Source organism: Puntigrus tetrazona, chromosome 10 (genome assembly GCF_018831695.1).
Source record: "Puntigrus tetrazona isolate hp1 chromosome 10, ASM1883169v1, whole genome shotgun sequence".
NCBI lineage: Eukaryota > Metazoa > Chordata > Actinopteri > Cypriniformes > Cyprinidae > Puntigrus > Puntigrus tetrazona.
Genome location: NC_056708.1, coordinates 704,646 through 722,251, shown reverse-complemented (window position 1 = coordinate 722,251; position 17,606 = coordinate 704,646). Strand labels below are relative to the sequence as shown.

The 17,606-nt window shown below is 39.5% G+C and overlaps 1 protein-coding gene across 2 annotated transcripts in view; it reads right to left on the bottom strand.

Annotated features, from left to right (window-relative positions):
• Positions 1-12,758, bottom strand: part of itga1 (integrin, alpha 1) — a 39,441-nt gene extending 26,683 nt beyond the window's left edge. For both annotated transcript variants that reach the window (XM_043250311.1, XM_043250312.1), the window contains exon 1: positions 12,601-12,758. In XM_043250311.1, coding sequence (XP_043106246.1) covers positions 12,601-12,643 — 43 coding nt within the window. In that variant the 5' untranslated portion in view covers positions 12,644-12,758. The remainder of the gene's footprint in view (positions 1-12,600) is intronic.
• Between the last annotated feature and the right edge of the window lie 4,848 nt (positions 12,759-17,606).

The following is a 17,606-nucleotide window of genomic DNA, read 5'->3' as shown; positions in this document are numbered from 1 at the left end:
TTGGGACTCTCAAAACCACAATATGAACCTTTCGTAACCTTTAACAGGGGCACTTCAGTGCAATTCCTCCGATGATGATTCATTTTTAAACATTTATAATGACTATCAATATGCATAAGTAAATAAATACACACACAGACTTAATTTCCCGTTTTTGTTTTCGGAAAGAGAGGGAGCTAGTCCCAGTTGTTCATGCCCAGTTGTGTGGGAATGAAACATGTGAATCCTACGGGGAGCAATATGAGCAAAGTAGGCAGAGGAATTTGACAGAGCCGTGCGGAGAGCCGTCCTGACCTCTAGGACAATGTCCTCTTCATGGAGACCACCACAGTCTGACTTTTAGTACTGTATATAAAAGGAGAACTAAATATAGTGTTTAAATGCCTCATTGTGCAGAAGCCACAGAGAGGCTTTTCACATGTTGTGTGCCGGAATTCCAGTCGTGATTTATTCAATTCCTGGATTTGGAAGGGAATTGTGAAGATTAACAAATCACTGTGGTGTTGAGCAGATGGGTGGGAACACGGAGAGACAGAAATCCAGTTGGTCAGTGAATGCAGAACATGTAGTCAAACAGAGAGGCAGTGTTTGTTCTGGTCACGCCTCGGCGGCGATTAAGAGTTCCAGACAAACCTCCAAAAAACCAAACCAAAGCTTTCCGTTGAGTCTGAACTTCTGAGGACGACACGCACGAAGAGCGACCAGCAGGAGGAGAAGACGAAGAAGCGCGTTCGCCGGAGACGTGATGACCGGCGGGCCTTTCTTGGAACTGCTGCTTTGTTTCGAGTGAGATTAGCAAGTTAGATAAGCAGAATAAATTTCCTCTGTGATCTAGACGGAAGCAATGTGTTTTCCACTAAGAGAAAAAACCAGAAGCTGAACGTGAAGATATCAGAATACGAAAATAAAAGTGAAAGTTATGATGCAGAAGAGGCTGTAAGGGAGGCCTGGAAAAAATCATGAAGATATAAACGATGTAGAAGATAAATAAGAATCTGAAGATGAAGAACGTGAAGAAGAGGCTTAGTTAAGAAGCTGATAATAGTGAAGCTCGAGAAGCTGAAAGAGAGTAAGCTGAAGAAGGTCAGAACGAATTGAAGATATACAAATGAAGAAGATGAAGGATATAAAGAAGGAAAACTTGTGACAGAATAATAAGAGAAAGAAATTCAATGAAGAAGCAGAAGAAAATGATGATGATGCATCAGAAGAACCTCAGAGGAGAAGCTGAAGAAGAGCGCAGTGAAGAAAACTGAGAAGACAAAGGATGATAACAGGAAGAAGATGAAGAAAAAGCTGCAAAAACTTTAAAGGAGGAGCTGAAGAAAAACTGTGGAGATGGTGAGGAACTGAAAGTCAGCTAAACATCTAACAAGCATGTTACAACAAGAGTAAGACAAAGAGGCAGAAGAAGACGTGCTGAGGTCCAGCTGCTGTGTTTTGGGGCGGACAGAACGAATTTCCTCTGCATTCTACTGACTCTGTAAACAAAGACATCGAGAGCCGAAGGCAACCGGACAGCTGTCTTCCTCCTCACACACACACACACACACACACACACACACACACACACTCCTCTCTTAATGAGGAGTATCGTACAATATAACGAGAGGAAAGACAAGACTTCCTGCTCTACAAACACACACACACACACACACGCACACACACACACGCACACACACACACACACACACACACACACACACACACACACACACACACACACACACACACACACACACACACACACACACACACACACACACACACACACACACACACACACACACACACACACACACACACACACACACACACACACACACACACACACACACACACACACACACACACACACACATTTTATATATACTTTATTTGATTCCACATTACACAAGGTAAATTCATTAGAATCAAATCTTCTGAAAGTTCAACACGTTTTTAAACAATAAGCACACTGCCTTGAGTTTACCATTTCAAGGGTACAAAAAACAACGCTTTTTCCAAATATACATGCTTCCTATGACAGCTGAAATAGAGCAGTACTTTGCTAGCTGTTTGGCCCTTGTTTTCCGTAGCCCCCCAATACAAAGTCCACTAACAACCAGCCTGTGTACATGACCCAAGCTGCCAAACACAAGCACAATAAGTCTGCTCTTGTAACCCAGGCTCTCAGTGGCAGATAGTAAAGGCTGATATTTCATAATCTTTGTACAGTAAGAGTCCTCCATAAACAAATCAAATGCACATGATACTTCAAAATAAATGACTGTTTTACTAGTTTGGGATATGTAAACAATGTCTGGTGTGTTGGGAATACCTAAAAAGATGTTCGCAACTGAATTATACCAATGTGGCTGTACCATAGTGTGTTTGTACAACTGTCCATCAGTCCCACAGGGGATCTGGGCGGCAATAAGCTCAACAAGTCTGTCATGTCTTGCGATATACAGTCCTTTATATGCTGGGCAGCCATTCATGATGTGCGCTACTGACTCCAGATGTTGTAGAGGTTCATGCAAAATGCAGAAGGGGGAATGTATGGCGGGAAACCACAGAGAAAGGTTGTATCTTGTGGGGAGAACCTGCAGGCGGGCTTTCACACAAAATATGAGGATCTCCTCATTCAGGGTGGTATTACTGTATATGGTGTGTGACACTGAGTGGTCTGCACAGGTCAATTTGGTCAGCTTTCCCTGAAGCTTTAAGTTAGACCAATACTCCATATTACGAGCTCTTTGGATGGACATGAGAGTCTGCCTTGATGTTTTTGATAAGAGGAAGTATGTGGTGTTGTTATAATCCAGTCTAGCTTCCACCGTAACCGATGCATCCTCCACCACTGCGTCCGAGACCTCTACAGGCTGAAGGCTGCGGATCCACTTTAGTTGCGTTCCTGTTCTCCAGCATAAATTATTTAAACACACACACACACACACACACACACACACACACACACACACACACACACACACACACACACACACACACACACACACACACACACACACACACACACACACACACACACACACACACACACACACACACACACACACACACACACACACACACACACACACACACACACACACACACACACACACACACACACACACACACACACACACACACAGGCCTTTAGAACACTCTTACACTGGAGTTCAATCATTTTTGCTGGATTCGTGCTAATGGTGAACGTATCATCCCTTCCCTCAATAGACATGATTGATTTCAGAGGAAGTATAAACGCATTTAGCTGATTCAAGATGGCCACCGGCCAACGAGGCCCTTCACATCGATCCCAGACGAGGAAGAAACCCAGACGCCGGGTCACAGCACTCCAAGAACACCTTTTATAAAGATTCAGAGCTTTCTTAAAGAACAGCACAGGTGGAATATTAATTATGAACTGAATATTAAACTGTGAAGCACCAGACATGAAATAATTCTATATAAATATAAATTATAATTATCATATATTTTATATAAAGCTGAATATATGAATGTAAATCAGAAAATATAGTTGTAAATCTGAATATTATCTTAATAAATCATATTAAAGATTTTAAAAGTAAATGAATGCAGTAAAATAAAATATTAATACTATTATTTTTATGTTTTTATTAAAACTATTTTTGTATTTTTAATATAGTTTAATATAGTGGTTTGTTTGTTTTTTTTGTTATTTTAAGTTATAGTTTTTTTATCTTATTTTAGCTTTAGCTATTTCAGTATGTCAAGTTAAAAATAAAAAAAATTGAAATGAGCTGAAATATGATTTTATTTCTATATTCTATTATTTATATTTTAACAATGGCTTTTAATTCTTATTTTTGTCAACTTTTATACAGGGCAGTTTTTGAGAGTGATTTAAACTGGCAACTATTTACAATACCACGAACAATTGAACTGTTTTATTACTTGATTCATAATTTGTAGAAAAAATCAAGGCGCTAAACCCATCCCTGAGCAGAGCACGCCTTATACACATACAGAAAGAGATTTCATACAAAATGTGCCACCAATTTGCCAAAACATAAAGACGAGAGAGTGTGTTTACTCTTATTAAAAAGAACTGGTTTCATGTTTTTGATTCACTAAAAAGTGAGTCATTTGTTTGTGATTCAGTTGTATGTTATTTGAAGAAACTCAAACACATTTCTTTCTTATTCTAGCATACCGTGTCTGAATAAGTGTCTTCAGAAAGCATGTGAAGACAGAGCGCTTCTTGTGATTCACACTTGTTGTGTTTTTAAATAACTATATTGCACATTCAACATATTGAACAGGACTTCCTTTGAGCGTGGGGCAAAGTGTGAGAAACACAGCCTGCACGAAGCGGAGCATTACTACAGACGGCTTTGAGGTTTCTGAGTCCCAGAAATCATGACCTTATATGATTTCTTTGTCCCAACTGCTTGGGAGGCAAAGTCCTGGTGTCCGTGGAGATGTACGCGTGTTGGATCTTTAAACCATGCTGTCTTCCCCTTCAGGTTTGATCGTGCGCCGCTCGACGCTGCCAGAATCTGATTCATTGAACGAAGCCGTAATGTTCAGATTGGATTCCTCTGTTTGGCAGCGGGACAGCTCGGTGATTACGAGACGGCTCATGACACGGCCGATTCAGAATAATCAACTAAATGTGTGCTGACCGTACACACACACACACACACACACAGCGCAGAAGAGCACTTCAAAGACAAGATGGAAGTAAGAAGACATCTCAAAAACAAGTCAAGAAGTTCACAAACTATGCTTGATATATGCGCAATATTTTAAATGCTTGAATGTTTATAGCATAAATGCTACTAATGTAACTTACTGTGTAAAATAAAAACATTATCATAATGATCAAATACTCATATCTTTATGTTTATAATTACAGTTACAGTTAATACTACTAATAACTAATGCACCTGCTTGCAACATTAGAGAAGCTGCGACTCTATGAACATTTCAACATTCATTTATTGAGGTCCCACATCTGGACGAGGAAGGCAAAAAAGCTATGAAAATGATCACTAACAATGACATTCGCTGTATGAAATCATTGCTATGATGTCAAAGCAAAGCCACGCAAACATATTGTTTTCAGAGCCTTCTCTTTGCACACAGTTTGGAGGAACTACAGCTACACAGTGAGGAATAAGAGGAGGTTGAGGTTGAGATATAGCACATGTTAAGTTGGTAAGTCCCACAGGTTTCACACTGAAATGCGGCAGCCCCAATATCCTGTGTGTGCTGCCTTCAGAAGTGTCCTCTGGAGGAACAGCGCTTCATTGGCCATGAAACAGCCCACAGAATGACATAATGCTCCCTGCTGACTCCAGAAGCTTTCATTCCCGCTAACAGAGAGAGCCGGATCATGTTCTGTCAAACACACCCCGACACGGCCGTTCCCACACGGATCCGAACGTGAGCCGCTCAAACATCACACAGATGTTCAGACACTAAAAATACACGGCGCGGGGCAAAGAGGGTCACTTCCTGCATCACATTCCAGTACAGTACATTTTGGGATTTAAACTGAACATATTTTTCCCTAGTTAAACTAGTTAAAGTTAGGATTTTTACTGTTTTTGAAAGAAGCCTCCTTTTCTCACCAAGGCTGCATTTATTTGATTAAAAATATACTAAAAACGTTAATATTATATAGTTTTCTTCTAATTTATTCCTCTTACGACAAAGTAGATTTTTTTAGCAGCCATTTATAATGTTACAAATAAAAAGCATCATCAAAAAATCAGAAAATATAAAAAGCACCAGAACCAGCGTTATCCACGTTTTTATGATTTATGAAGGATCGTGTGATGCTGAGAATTCAGCTTTTCATCACAGTAATACATTAGATTTTCAAATACAAAACAGTTGTAATAATGTTTTACAATATTACCGTTTATCTCTGATCCAATAAATCCCGCTTTGTCTAAAATGGTTTCAGCACATCGCTCTGTGTTTCTGACGCTCAGATCCTGTGGTCTCCTCCAACCAGAAAGAAAGATTAGCCATAACAATGTATGTTTTAGCAATTAGTGCAAATTAGGTCAAATAAATAGCGCCGCCCTCCTTCCAAAAGGAAAGGTTATGCTGTCAATATCTGCATCGTGAGAATAAAGCCAAGCATCCCCGAGGCTAATCACGGAGCGTCACATGCTCTGGAAACAGTTAGCCGTCCCGCCGGAGAGACATTATCCAGATCACTTCCTGGATCAGCGCTGGGTGCCAACATTCCCCGCTTTACACGCAGCTCAGATTAAAACGCTCCTCCGTCATGTTCACGGGCTGTCATTGAGTACTCTCCTCATGTCGTTCTCAGGACACCATATTTGATGAAAGAGAGCCATCTGACCCTCCACAGACTGAAAGGATCCAGAAACACAGTAAATGCATCGGTAAAACAGGATGTGACATCACTGGCTCAACAGTGGCTACGAGAACACTTCATTTACTCAACCTTTCTTCCCCCGAGTCTGAGAGCATCACAACAGATACGCATGCTTTCTCCTGATTCAAATACGTCTAATCTACAAAATGGTGAAATAAATTAGGTGTTTTTTTGTTTTCTTTATGCAAAAAAAGTAGCGTCTCAGAACTGAAGTTGCTCTACGGATGTCACACGGACTGTTTTTCCGACGTATTTCCTACGTTTCTGGATCTGGATCATTCGAGGCGTGTTTTTATTTTATTAAGTCATGCAATACTGTAATGCACTACTTTTAAGTAACTTTCCTCAACACTGCTGGCGGACGTCTCTCAGCTGCTGCGTCCGGTTGAGTCAAAGCTTGCTTAGTTATCCCGGATGGTTCTTGATTCATGTGAGTTTGGGGATTAGGTCTCTGTAGAGGCCAAAGTTCAAGCTAAACATCATGGTGAGATGGGAAAAAAGCTGCAGTATTTTAATGGACCTTGCTTTAAAATATATAGGCCTATCATGATATATGATTTATATGCATATCTCGCTTTAGCTATCCTTACGTGTATTAAAAATCATTACTGAGGCAAGAAACATGAAGTCAGAGTCCTCAGAAGCCTGTGTGTTTTCGTGTCTGCTTGTTAACTGTCTGAAGGTTTTGTTTTTCTGTGTCTATGCTAGTTGTTGTTGTGCTAAAGTGAAGATAATGCAGTTATATTAGGGCTTTTTGTCCTTTCCTTGCAGAAACCCTGTGAACTTCAATCACATGACCCATAAACAGGCTCATGAAGACAAACTTTGTTTAGCTTTCTCTGACACTGTCCTCCTAAATACAGCCGTGCAGAGGAAGTTTTATTTTAGCAATGTATCTATATATTAAAAACCATGTATACATATATAAATGTAAAATATTGTGAAGTGCACACAGCAATAAGTAACTGAGCAATAAGGGGTTGGATAATTTTAAACAACACTTTGATAAACAGGAATCCAGTGCGGAGCTGCTTACTTTTTAGCCCCAATGCTACAAGTAACTGTGTTTTTCACCTCTTATATGGTACATAAAGCATGCAAAATCGGTGCAGCAACCACAATGTTTCATTCCTAAACACACCTTTTTTAAACAAATTGGTTAAATGAACGATTCAATGACTTACTAACCATGTAACTGTAAGGGATGCTAAAAAATCCCCAAGCAATGCCAACCTTGTGACATTTACATCAGAAACAGCAAATGTTCAGAACATGCATAAAAACACGATCCACACGCGGGGCCTAAAACATACTAAACAGCATTCGACAGCGTCCCGGCCGGCTCATGAACACACACAGATGAAAAGCACCTGTACGGTATCCGTTCTCATTATTTCTGTGAGGTTTACGGCCTCTGAGGGAGAGGTCAGGGTCACGCCTCTGGGGTCATGTTGAAGGTTTTATGGGAGATCAGGGGCTTCCCCTGTGATGTTTTGTTACAACGGCCCTTATTTTAAGGAGTGCTGCTTTACCAAGAACAAGCCTTTCTCTTTTCGGGTGACGACTTTTCACCTCCTAGCCTTTAACCGCCCGGCTCCTTCCTGGTATGTAACACCCAAACTTTTGTGGCAGATATGATCAGCGATGCGGCATTTTACTTTTTCTGTGGTAAACTGGAAGATGCATGACAGCAAGCAGAGCGGTGCACTACAGGAACTTCTTTTCCTGATCCACGCAGGAGATAATATACAGATAATCACACCTTTGTCATTCAAACTGTCTCATCGAAATTATATAAATGACGATAATGCATACAGTTTTCCCAGTTCCTTCTCAAATGATGGTTAATTAACCCAGTACTGTAAGCAAAAAACAAGCAAACTGCGTTTTAAGGAACTGTTCAAATGATTTATCAGGATAAATCACTATAATTTATGTAGATCACTGTAGTATTATGTTGCAAGGCTTAAAATGTTCAGAGGCAGCTCTTGTGAAATCTTATTCACTGTAAGAGGCCCTAGTCATATTGTTTTTATTAAATCTGACGTTGTGTAATGAGTCTTCAGTGCATCTAGGATAGTGTATGATGTATTTGCAGGCAAAGTAGGACTTATATCAAAGATACCATTTGAACTGATTTTTGCACTGAACATTTGCACCTGACGGCTCTGGTTTTACGGTTATAGTTTTAAGAAATGGTATTCATATGACTCCAATCGATGAAATTTGCACGAGCAGAAAGCAGAACAGAAAAACGAACTCTGCAAAAACATGCCAAAGCACCAGCGGATCTCTAAACTGACGCGAACAATGACAGTCTTCCGGTCTCAGAAGTGTTACTTCCTGTGCATCTTTTTTTAAAGCGTACAAGCGTTTGTTTGAAACGTACGAGAAACTGCTCCATAGGAAGCCGAACCACTTCAAAGACAAGCTTGATGCAATTTCAGACCAAAAGTTCAGGTGTTGTGCACCATTGCCATCATTAACTGAGAGTGTTATGTCATGAATGTTATTCATTACGACTTTCTTTCTTCTGTAAAACAGATCTGTCCGTCCATCGCTATTTCACGACCAATTTTGTACAATGGAGCGGGGTTGGGTGTAGTTCATTCGTACAAATTCATACGAATTGTGCAGCTCGTAAAAAATACATACAGTTTAGCGAAGATTGTATGGATTTGTACAAACTCCAGTCAGACTGGTCTGTCCATACGATGAAAGCCAGTGCTGTTTTTAGTCCATAAAAACAGTTACTTCTTTAAACATATTTCCGTTTGTGCTCCATGAAAGAACCTCAGACCGGTGTGGAGGGATAGTAAATGTGAGTTATTCCAAAGACACAGCTTTCCTACGTATTTACTTGTAGATCAAAGTCGGAGATGTTTTGAAGCTAAGGAAGCTAAGTATGCGCAGATGGGATGGAAACTTGGGTCTCTGGTATCTGATGGAGGAACGGCGGTCCGGTCAGAGATGTGCCAGTCTCCGGTTCGCTCGCCCAAACAACCCACAGCACTTTTCCAGAATCTGACAGACGCTGGCACAAAGCAGAAGACGGGAGATTTTTTCCCAGCTAAAAAGAGCGTCTAAAATACCCTGGAACTCGGTATGCTTCCTGAGATCATGTCATAATGGCAAAAAAAACGAGGCTTATCACAACAATGTATGAAGCCTTCCAGATTGTGGTCATGTACCGTATTCAGTGTGAATGTTTTCACAGTAGCTCGTCGAGTAGCTGTTTAAACTGGGCGCTGACCAAAGCGGTAATTATGTCTATTAGGATCATTTAAAGCGAACTGCCCATTCTGTGCCAGTTCTCAGACATCTGCGCGCTTTGCCAGATCGCACTGATGCCGCCACGACATGATCCAGGACCAACCTGCTCTCGAACCCCTCTCTGGGTATCACCGACTCCAAATCTGCCCGGCCTGGAGGTTATTTCTCTAAGGAATCATACTGTCGCGGCACAAGCAGAGCGTACGAACCATGTCTTCTACTGTAATTACGAGTCAGAGCGTTTCCTTTGAAAGGACTGGGGCTTGTCTGCATGTAATGGAATGCATTCAGTAATCTGAAGTCTCCAAGTATGGAAGAAGACAGTTCAAAGCAAGGTCTTCTGGGAGATTTGAAGCACTTGCCAGTAAGTGCTGTAGATTTATAACAGTGCAGATCTTCTCCATGCCAGCCAGATGGCTAACTTCAGCCCGTCTCGCTCTGCGCTTGACCATTCATCTCCTAATGACCCTATTTTTGGTACACTTTATTAAATTAAAAGAAAAGGGCTGAAATGAAACTGCAGTCAGCCATGTTAGATGCCCAGCATAAAAAACTAATCTCTTGATGAAGTGAGACATGTTTAATGAGTCTGAAGAGGCTTTAAAGGAACAGTGGTTGTGATTTACTCACCTTTGTGTTTTTTAAGTGTGGAGAACATTGAAAGATATTCTGAGAAATATGTTTTCGTGTGCTGATATTTTAATTTCGGGGTGAAACATGCCTTTCAAAGGCAACAGCATGCACAAACCCTTTCTGCCTGTTATGAAACTGCTAAGCGTTCAATGAATTCATTATTCATCCCAGACAGTGCAGGCGTTCTGTACATAAAGCACACACAGAAGGAATGCATTCCTATCAAAGCCTGGAGATAAACCGGACACGAATCTCAACATTCACAGACTGCACTTTAACAACCTATTAGTCTACAGTATTAGCAATATTAGGCTGTAAAATATTTACAAACACAGTACAATAACATCCGCATAGAAAAATATATGTCAGTGACAAAAATCATTCAGAAAATGTAAACAAAAGCAGGTTTTATGCAATTTCATGTATTTTCGTAAGAAAGCACCACACGTAATAACGATTATAACCATAATCTCCAATGATTTAGCATTCAACGGACGGAAATAACTAGGAAACGAGCTACAAAAGAGCTTTTTAAAACATGTTACCCAGGCCTTAGTCATGCAGCGAATATGTATATGTCTGATGTCCCACGCATCCATATGCAGCGCACACACACACTGACTGAAAACAGATGGGTTTCCTTCAGCGTCTCAAACCAAAAACACCTGCACACTCTTCTCCGTTAGGAATATACACCACAGCAAGAACCACATCAGGAGAAGACCGGCGTGAACAAACTAACACTAGAGTGATGATCTTGTAATCTCGCCATCTATAAAAAAATAACGGAATGACAGCATCTACAATAAAACCACCAACCATCAGCGTACTCAGTTGGTAATGTAGTATTATCACTCACCACATAGGCATGAAATTGTTCATTTTCACGCATATAAGACCTTTTAGTTTGTTTCTTAATGGGAACGGAGTTGGAGAATTTTTAGCATTTACTTTCTCACCAATGGATGCTGTGCAGTGAATGGGTGCCGTCAGAATGATAAGGTGATAAAAACATCACCGTAATCCGAAGCGAAAGCTGCTTTTTTTTTTTTTTTAACTGAACTTCTTGCAAAAATACCAGCAGATAATAACGCTTCCTCCAGCGATTCGTTGGCTGACTAGAAAGTGACAGTGATGAATGCAGCAAAGACACATCCTTCATCTCTGACGAGAAAAAAATGTCCGAACACTCAGCGCTTAAAAAGAAAAAGGCCGCGCCGCTCACACTGAGAACAACTGAAAAAACACACCAGCATTCGACGGCACCCATTCACTGCAGAGCATCATTATCGGAGGAACTGTTTCTTTAAGAGCGTGGACGAAGCCACAGTGTGATGATCCTGCTCTTAATGTGAGTCAATGTGAACCTCTAACTACAGCTGCATCCACAACCAAGTCCTTAACACGGGTCACGAGCCTTCATCACATGCATTCCTAAGAAACTGCACCCAAGGAGATCAGAGCTGTCTTCATTTGGTTAAACTAACAGGAAAGAACACTGATTGTTATTCTTTTACATAAAAAGTGCTCTTCCTGCTGCTATTCAATTAATCAAAGGTTTAGATGAAAGCCGTTTTGTTATTGTGGTTGTTAATATTCCGCTTTGCAGTCAAGATGTTGGTTTATATATTGATACGCCTTTTAAAAGTCTTTATTTTTGTATATTCAATTTCATAGCCATGATTTCGTACTTTACACTGACACCTACTGGCTTGGATGTAAGCAGTTCGTGTTAAGCTGGCTGAAAGCGCAAAAGTACATAAAGTTAAAAATACATATTTTTGTTATTGCTTCTTCAATAGCAAAACATGCAAGTCACGTGATCTTAACATGTCAGCTGCCACGGTGTAGAATAAAACTGCATTTCATTTGTTTTTTAACTTGAGTCTTCATCTCAAGTGAGGATACGTGTTTTCAATCACTTTTCTCAGAAGACGTGTTTATGTCTTCATGCATATCTGCAAAATTTTATTTAGCAAAAAAAAAAAAAAAAAGGGTGATAATAATATGAGAAAGCAGCAGGCAAAAAAATGTTCAACACAGCCAGTGGCTAATGTAAGACTGAAAGTGCGTTGTGACACATGCGTGCAAGGACTGCGTCTACGAGAAGATACAGAGCAATAAGTTGAGAAGAACAGACCGCTGCGGAGGAGAAAATAACAGTGTAACGTGGGTATGGGCTTTCCTGTAGACCGAATAAACAACGCGCACAGTTTCGCTCTCAGGATGTTGAAATCATCATCATCATCATCATCATCATACATTTGCATGCCAAACAGACTAAACACACAATAAAAAGAACGTACCCAAAAGCGCTGCCGGTGTGAAACGAAGGACTCCAGAAAGCATGTTCTCTGTTCCTGTGAAGCGCAGACTCTCTCAGAGCGACAGAGAGCGCATTTCATCCGAGAAGTCAACGTCTAGATCTCCCTCAGACTCACTGACTTCATACAGACTCGGGGAGGGAGGGCTGGCGTCTGAGGGAGGAGGGACATTATACTCACATACTACTCATTATAACTCTAACGACTAGGATTGTGCTATTATTGTGTTTTAACTGCTTTAAGCTGGGCATTAACTGGTCTAAGGTGATTTGCTTGTTTAATTAGTTTGTCTAAATTGGTCTTTAGCTTATCTAAACTGGTCATTAACTAGTCTAAATTAGTCATCATTAGTTGGTCTAAACCAATCTAACCTGGTAATTGGCTGGTTTTAACTAGTCATTAACTAGTGTAAACTAGTCATTAGTTGGTCTAATCTGGTCATAAGTGGTAATTTATTGGTCTAACTTGGTCATTAGTAGGTTTAAACTGGTCATTATCTGGTCACTAGCTTACCCAACCTGGTCATTAGTTTGTCTAAATTGGTCTTTAGCTCATCTAAACTGGTCAGTAACTAATCTGATTAGTCATCATAGTGGTTCTAAACCAATCTAACCTGGTAACTAGCTGGTCTTAACTAGTGTAAACTAGTCATTAGTTGGTCTTATCTGGTCATAAGTGGTCACTTATTGGTCTAACTTGGTCATTAGCAGGTTTAAACTAGTCATTAACTAGTCACTAGCTTGTCCAACCTGGTCATTATCTTATCTAAACTGGCATTTGACTAGTCTAAATTATTCATCATTAGTTGGTCTAAACCAATCTAACCTGGTAATTAGCTGGTCTTAACTAGTCATTAACTAGTGTAAACTAGTCATTAGTTGGTCTAATCTGGTCATAAGTGGTAATTTATTGGTCTAACTTGGTCATTAGTAGGTTTAAACTGGTCATTATCTGGTCACTAGCTTACCCAACCTGGTCATTAGTTTGTCTAAATTGGTCTTTAGCTCATCTAAACTGGTCAGTAACTAATCTGATTAGTCATCATAGTGGTTCTAAACCAATCTAACCTGGTAACTAGCTGGTCTTAACTAGTGTAAACTAGTCATTAGTTGGTCTTATCTGGTCATAAGTGGTCACTTATTGGTCTAACTTGGTCATTAGCAGGTTTAAACTAGTCATTAACTAGTCACTAGCTTGTCCAACCTGGTCATTATCTTATCTAAACTGGCATTTGACTAGTCTAAATTATTCATCATTAGTTGGTCTAAACCAATCTAACCTGGTAATTAGCTGGTCTTAACTAGTCATTAACTAGTGTAAACTAGTCATTAATTGGTCTAAACTGGTCATAGGTGGTCATTTATTGGTCTAACTTGGTCATTAGCTTATCTAAACTGGTCATTAACTAATTTGATTAGTCATCATTAGTTGGTCTAAACCAATCTAACCTGGTAATTAGCTGGTCTTAACTAGTCATTAGTTGGTCTAATCTGGTCTAAACTGCTCACTAAGATCTTAACTAATCTCTAAACCAGTCTAAATGAGTCATTAGCTGTCTCAGATGGTAATTAACTGGTCCAAGGTGCTCTTTAACTCATCTAAACTGAACTAAAGAAGACTTTATCCCCAGATGGATGTCAAAACTAGATGTAGGGTGGGTTAGACAAAAAGAAGACTAGTCTATGCTTGTGAATATCACAATGCATGGATTCAATGTACTGCTGATGAATTTACGGAGCAATCTGTTTGATAAAATAACCATAAGATTAACAGAAACACGTTCCTATAACAAACACTGCCTGCTTTCTTTCAGAATCATCGATGGCTTGTACAAAGACAAAAAAATCACCTAAAAATGGTAAAAGTGTCAATAATGACATTTTTTGACCAGTGGTCAGTAATTTCGCCAACAGAAATAAAGCCCTGTAAGAACTGCTGGGTCTCTAATGAACACACACCAGTGTTTCTTTCATGAATCCATGTTTTTAAAGGAATCGTGTGAATCAATGATTCAGTGAACCATTCAAAAAGACGTATACTTTGTTTCTGTATGAATCAGCCGTTTGAACGAATCGACTGAATGATTAAGTCTTAACCTTCTAGATACACAGAGTATTTTGAAAACTTAAAAATATATATTTCTAAACCTACTCATATTTGAGCGTTCTATGTGTAATGTCTATTCAGTGCTTTTTCTAAACAAACACAATAATAACTATTAAAGTTATTGAAGATGACTGTTTTTACATTGCTAACAGTGATAGATCCCAAACAAACCATCGTCCCTCACTAGTGTCTGCTTCATAGCCTCCACCTGATCTTCATCAAGGACTGAAGCAGCGCTGAGGAGCTTCTGGAGAACGACATACACAGGGTGTGTTCTCCCTCGAGTCCTGTGTGTTTCTGACAGGGAAAAAAACACACAATCAAATTTGTAATCTCAAGAATCTCTAGAAAAACAGGCAGTTTACATTATTCCAGCTTCCTCTGTTCTCAGGAAAACACTTATTAGTGTTTTTCATCTGTGTCTTTCTTTAATCAATTTCCTCCACACCCAGAGACTTCATCCCCGACTGAAGGAAACGAGACAAACTCTACAGATGTTACTCACAACATGATGACGTGCAAAATTAATTCTATTACTCGGTTTGTAAATTAATATATATATATATCTTCTGCTAATATACTTATTTTTATGTTTAGAAATAATAAAAGGCATTCAAATTCTTGACAACATGCCCCAATAATAATAATAATAAATAGCAATTATAACATTCATTTAATAATGCTGACAAATAACATTGAAAAAAGAGAGATGACTCCTAGGACTAGACTTTTTGTTTGTTTGTTTTTTTATGAAATGGCAAGGTTATGTTTTTATGGTCTAACCCCTCAAAAATGCAATAATATTCATAGTTTTAAATAAATGAATGCAAACAAACAAACACTGTTGAACATAAACTGTATTCTTTTTCGTGATTTTTCCATCATTTTCCATCATTTTTTTGGACATCATCATGTGTCGCTGAATTACATAACAATATAACAAAACTGTTCTTTGCAAGTGCATGCTGGGATTGATTTTCTTCCTCACACACACACACACACACACACACACACACACACACACACAAAAGTTTCAGATTTTCTTGCCTGGTCTGTTTATTTTGGACACAGCCTGATCTTGATTAGTTACCAAAGAAAAGCTTTTAAGATGTCATTTGCTTTTCAGCAGACAGCTGCACACGAGCCATTATTTCAGAAGATGCCTGTCAGATCGGTTTAAAATGATAAAGTCATCTTAATGTGGAGGAAAAGATGTTTGATGGAGCACAAGGAGTCCTCTTATACAACAACGTAATCTGATTTCTCGTGTCCAGGACAGTCAGATGTCTGTCCTTCAAGCTTATGCTCTTCTCAAATGTCTAGATTCTTTTCTGGATAAATAGTTATGATTTCAGGATGCAGAACTCCAGAAGAACCCACTGCAGATCACTCATATCTGTGTGAAACGGTACATGTGTTGGCAGTTTTTCAGGAACAATAAAATAGCATTTTGGCATATGACTAGTTCTAACATCAGCGTGAAGAGTTATGAATTAAACCTCACGTAACTGATCAGTGTTTCAGACGTGGAGATATGTCTTTATCTTTGTCATTTTGCAGCTATCCTTCATTATATGTGCATTACCTGTTACTTATGTGTATTTGTAAATAAGCTTTAAGGTGCAAAGTGTAGATTATTGTTTCTCCTGTAAGCCACGCCTCCTGAAACGGCTCAGTTTGTACACAGGTCACGGTTCAAAAAAAACAGGTGTCCTCTGATTGGTCAGATATCCAGTGCACTGTGATTGGCCGAATACCTCAAGCGTTTGGCGGGAATGTCGCGTCCCGTACTATAACATGATGCTGGAGCTATGACAACAAAACGGTAAAATACATCACAAAACTCACGTTTAAATAGTAAGCTGGATCTTTTAATAAGAAAACGTGACTTGCTTGAAGGCTGTGACTGTGTAAATGAAGACTTATAGTAATCTACAAAGTTGAGGTAGAAAACTGTAATTATCTTTAAAGAAAGAGTCATCTGTTCAGTAAACCAGTTCAATAACAATAAAAAAGCAATTTATGTTTAATTAGTTTCTCCTGCTGTATCTAAACCATATGAACCATGACACCTCTTCTCATAACACAGAATATGTATTCATATTTACTGTTAGCTCTTCCTTCCAGAACAAATCATTTACTCACACACTTTCTTTCTTTCTTGGAAAAAAGGTTTTTGAGGAAAAATTCCAGGATTTGAATGGGTTGAAGTCTTATCTAGTCCAGGTATTTCTAGTGAAATAATCAATCATATAAAATGCGTATTTTATGTTCAGCTGAAAAAGAAAGACGCCTTGAATGATTCAATTATCAGGAAAACCACAAGGAATGCTGGGAAACAAACAAAAGCGATGGCACCTTTGTTGGCATCCCAGCATTCCTAGCGAGCGTGTTTGCGTCGGAGCGTCTCTGTGGTTCACCCCGTCCACACCCGCTCACTTATTAGACAGCTTCAGCTAAGTGTTCTCACTCCCACAGAGCTCTCTCTCTCTTAGTAAACAGTATAATGAACCCTTAAACACAGTCAGATGTGGATTATTGACCGTTCGTTAGAGAAGCACCGATCAGCTGCATTACACTGAATCATCGAGCTCTTGTTGTCTGATTGTGAAAGAGATGAGGACATGTGCTGGAGGAAGAGACTCTTCGCGCCCTTCAGCCCACTTTCACGCCTGTTTGTTTTTGTGTAACTGTGTTGGCTTGGCATGGATCTGCGTGAACCTTCTCGGTGGAATTCTGCGTATGCCAATGGTTTTTCTCCTTTTTCCCTCGTAACACAGTTGTTTGCAACTTGTGACCACAAATCCTGCAGACGCCAGCGTTTAGATTTATTGGAGCATTGCAGGTTCATTACGGAATCACTGAAACTGTCCAGTACGGTA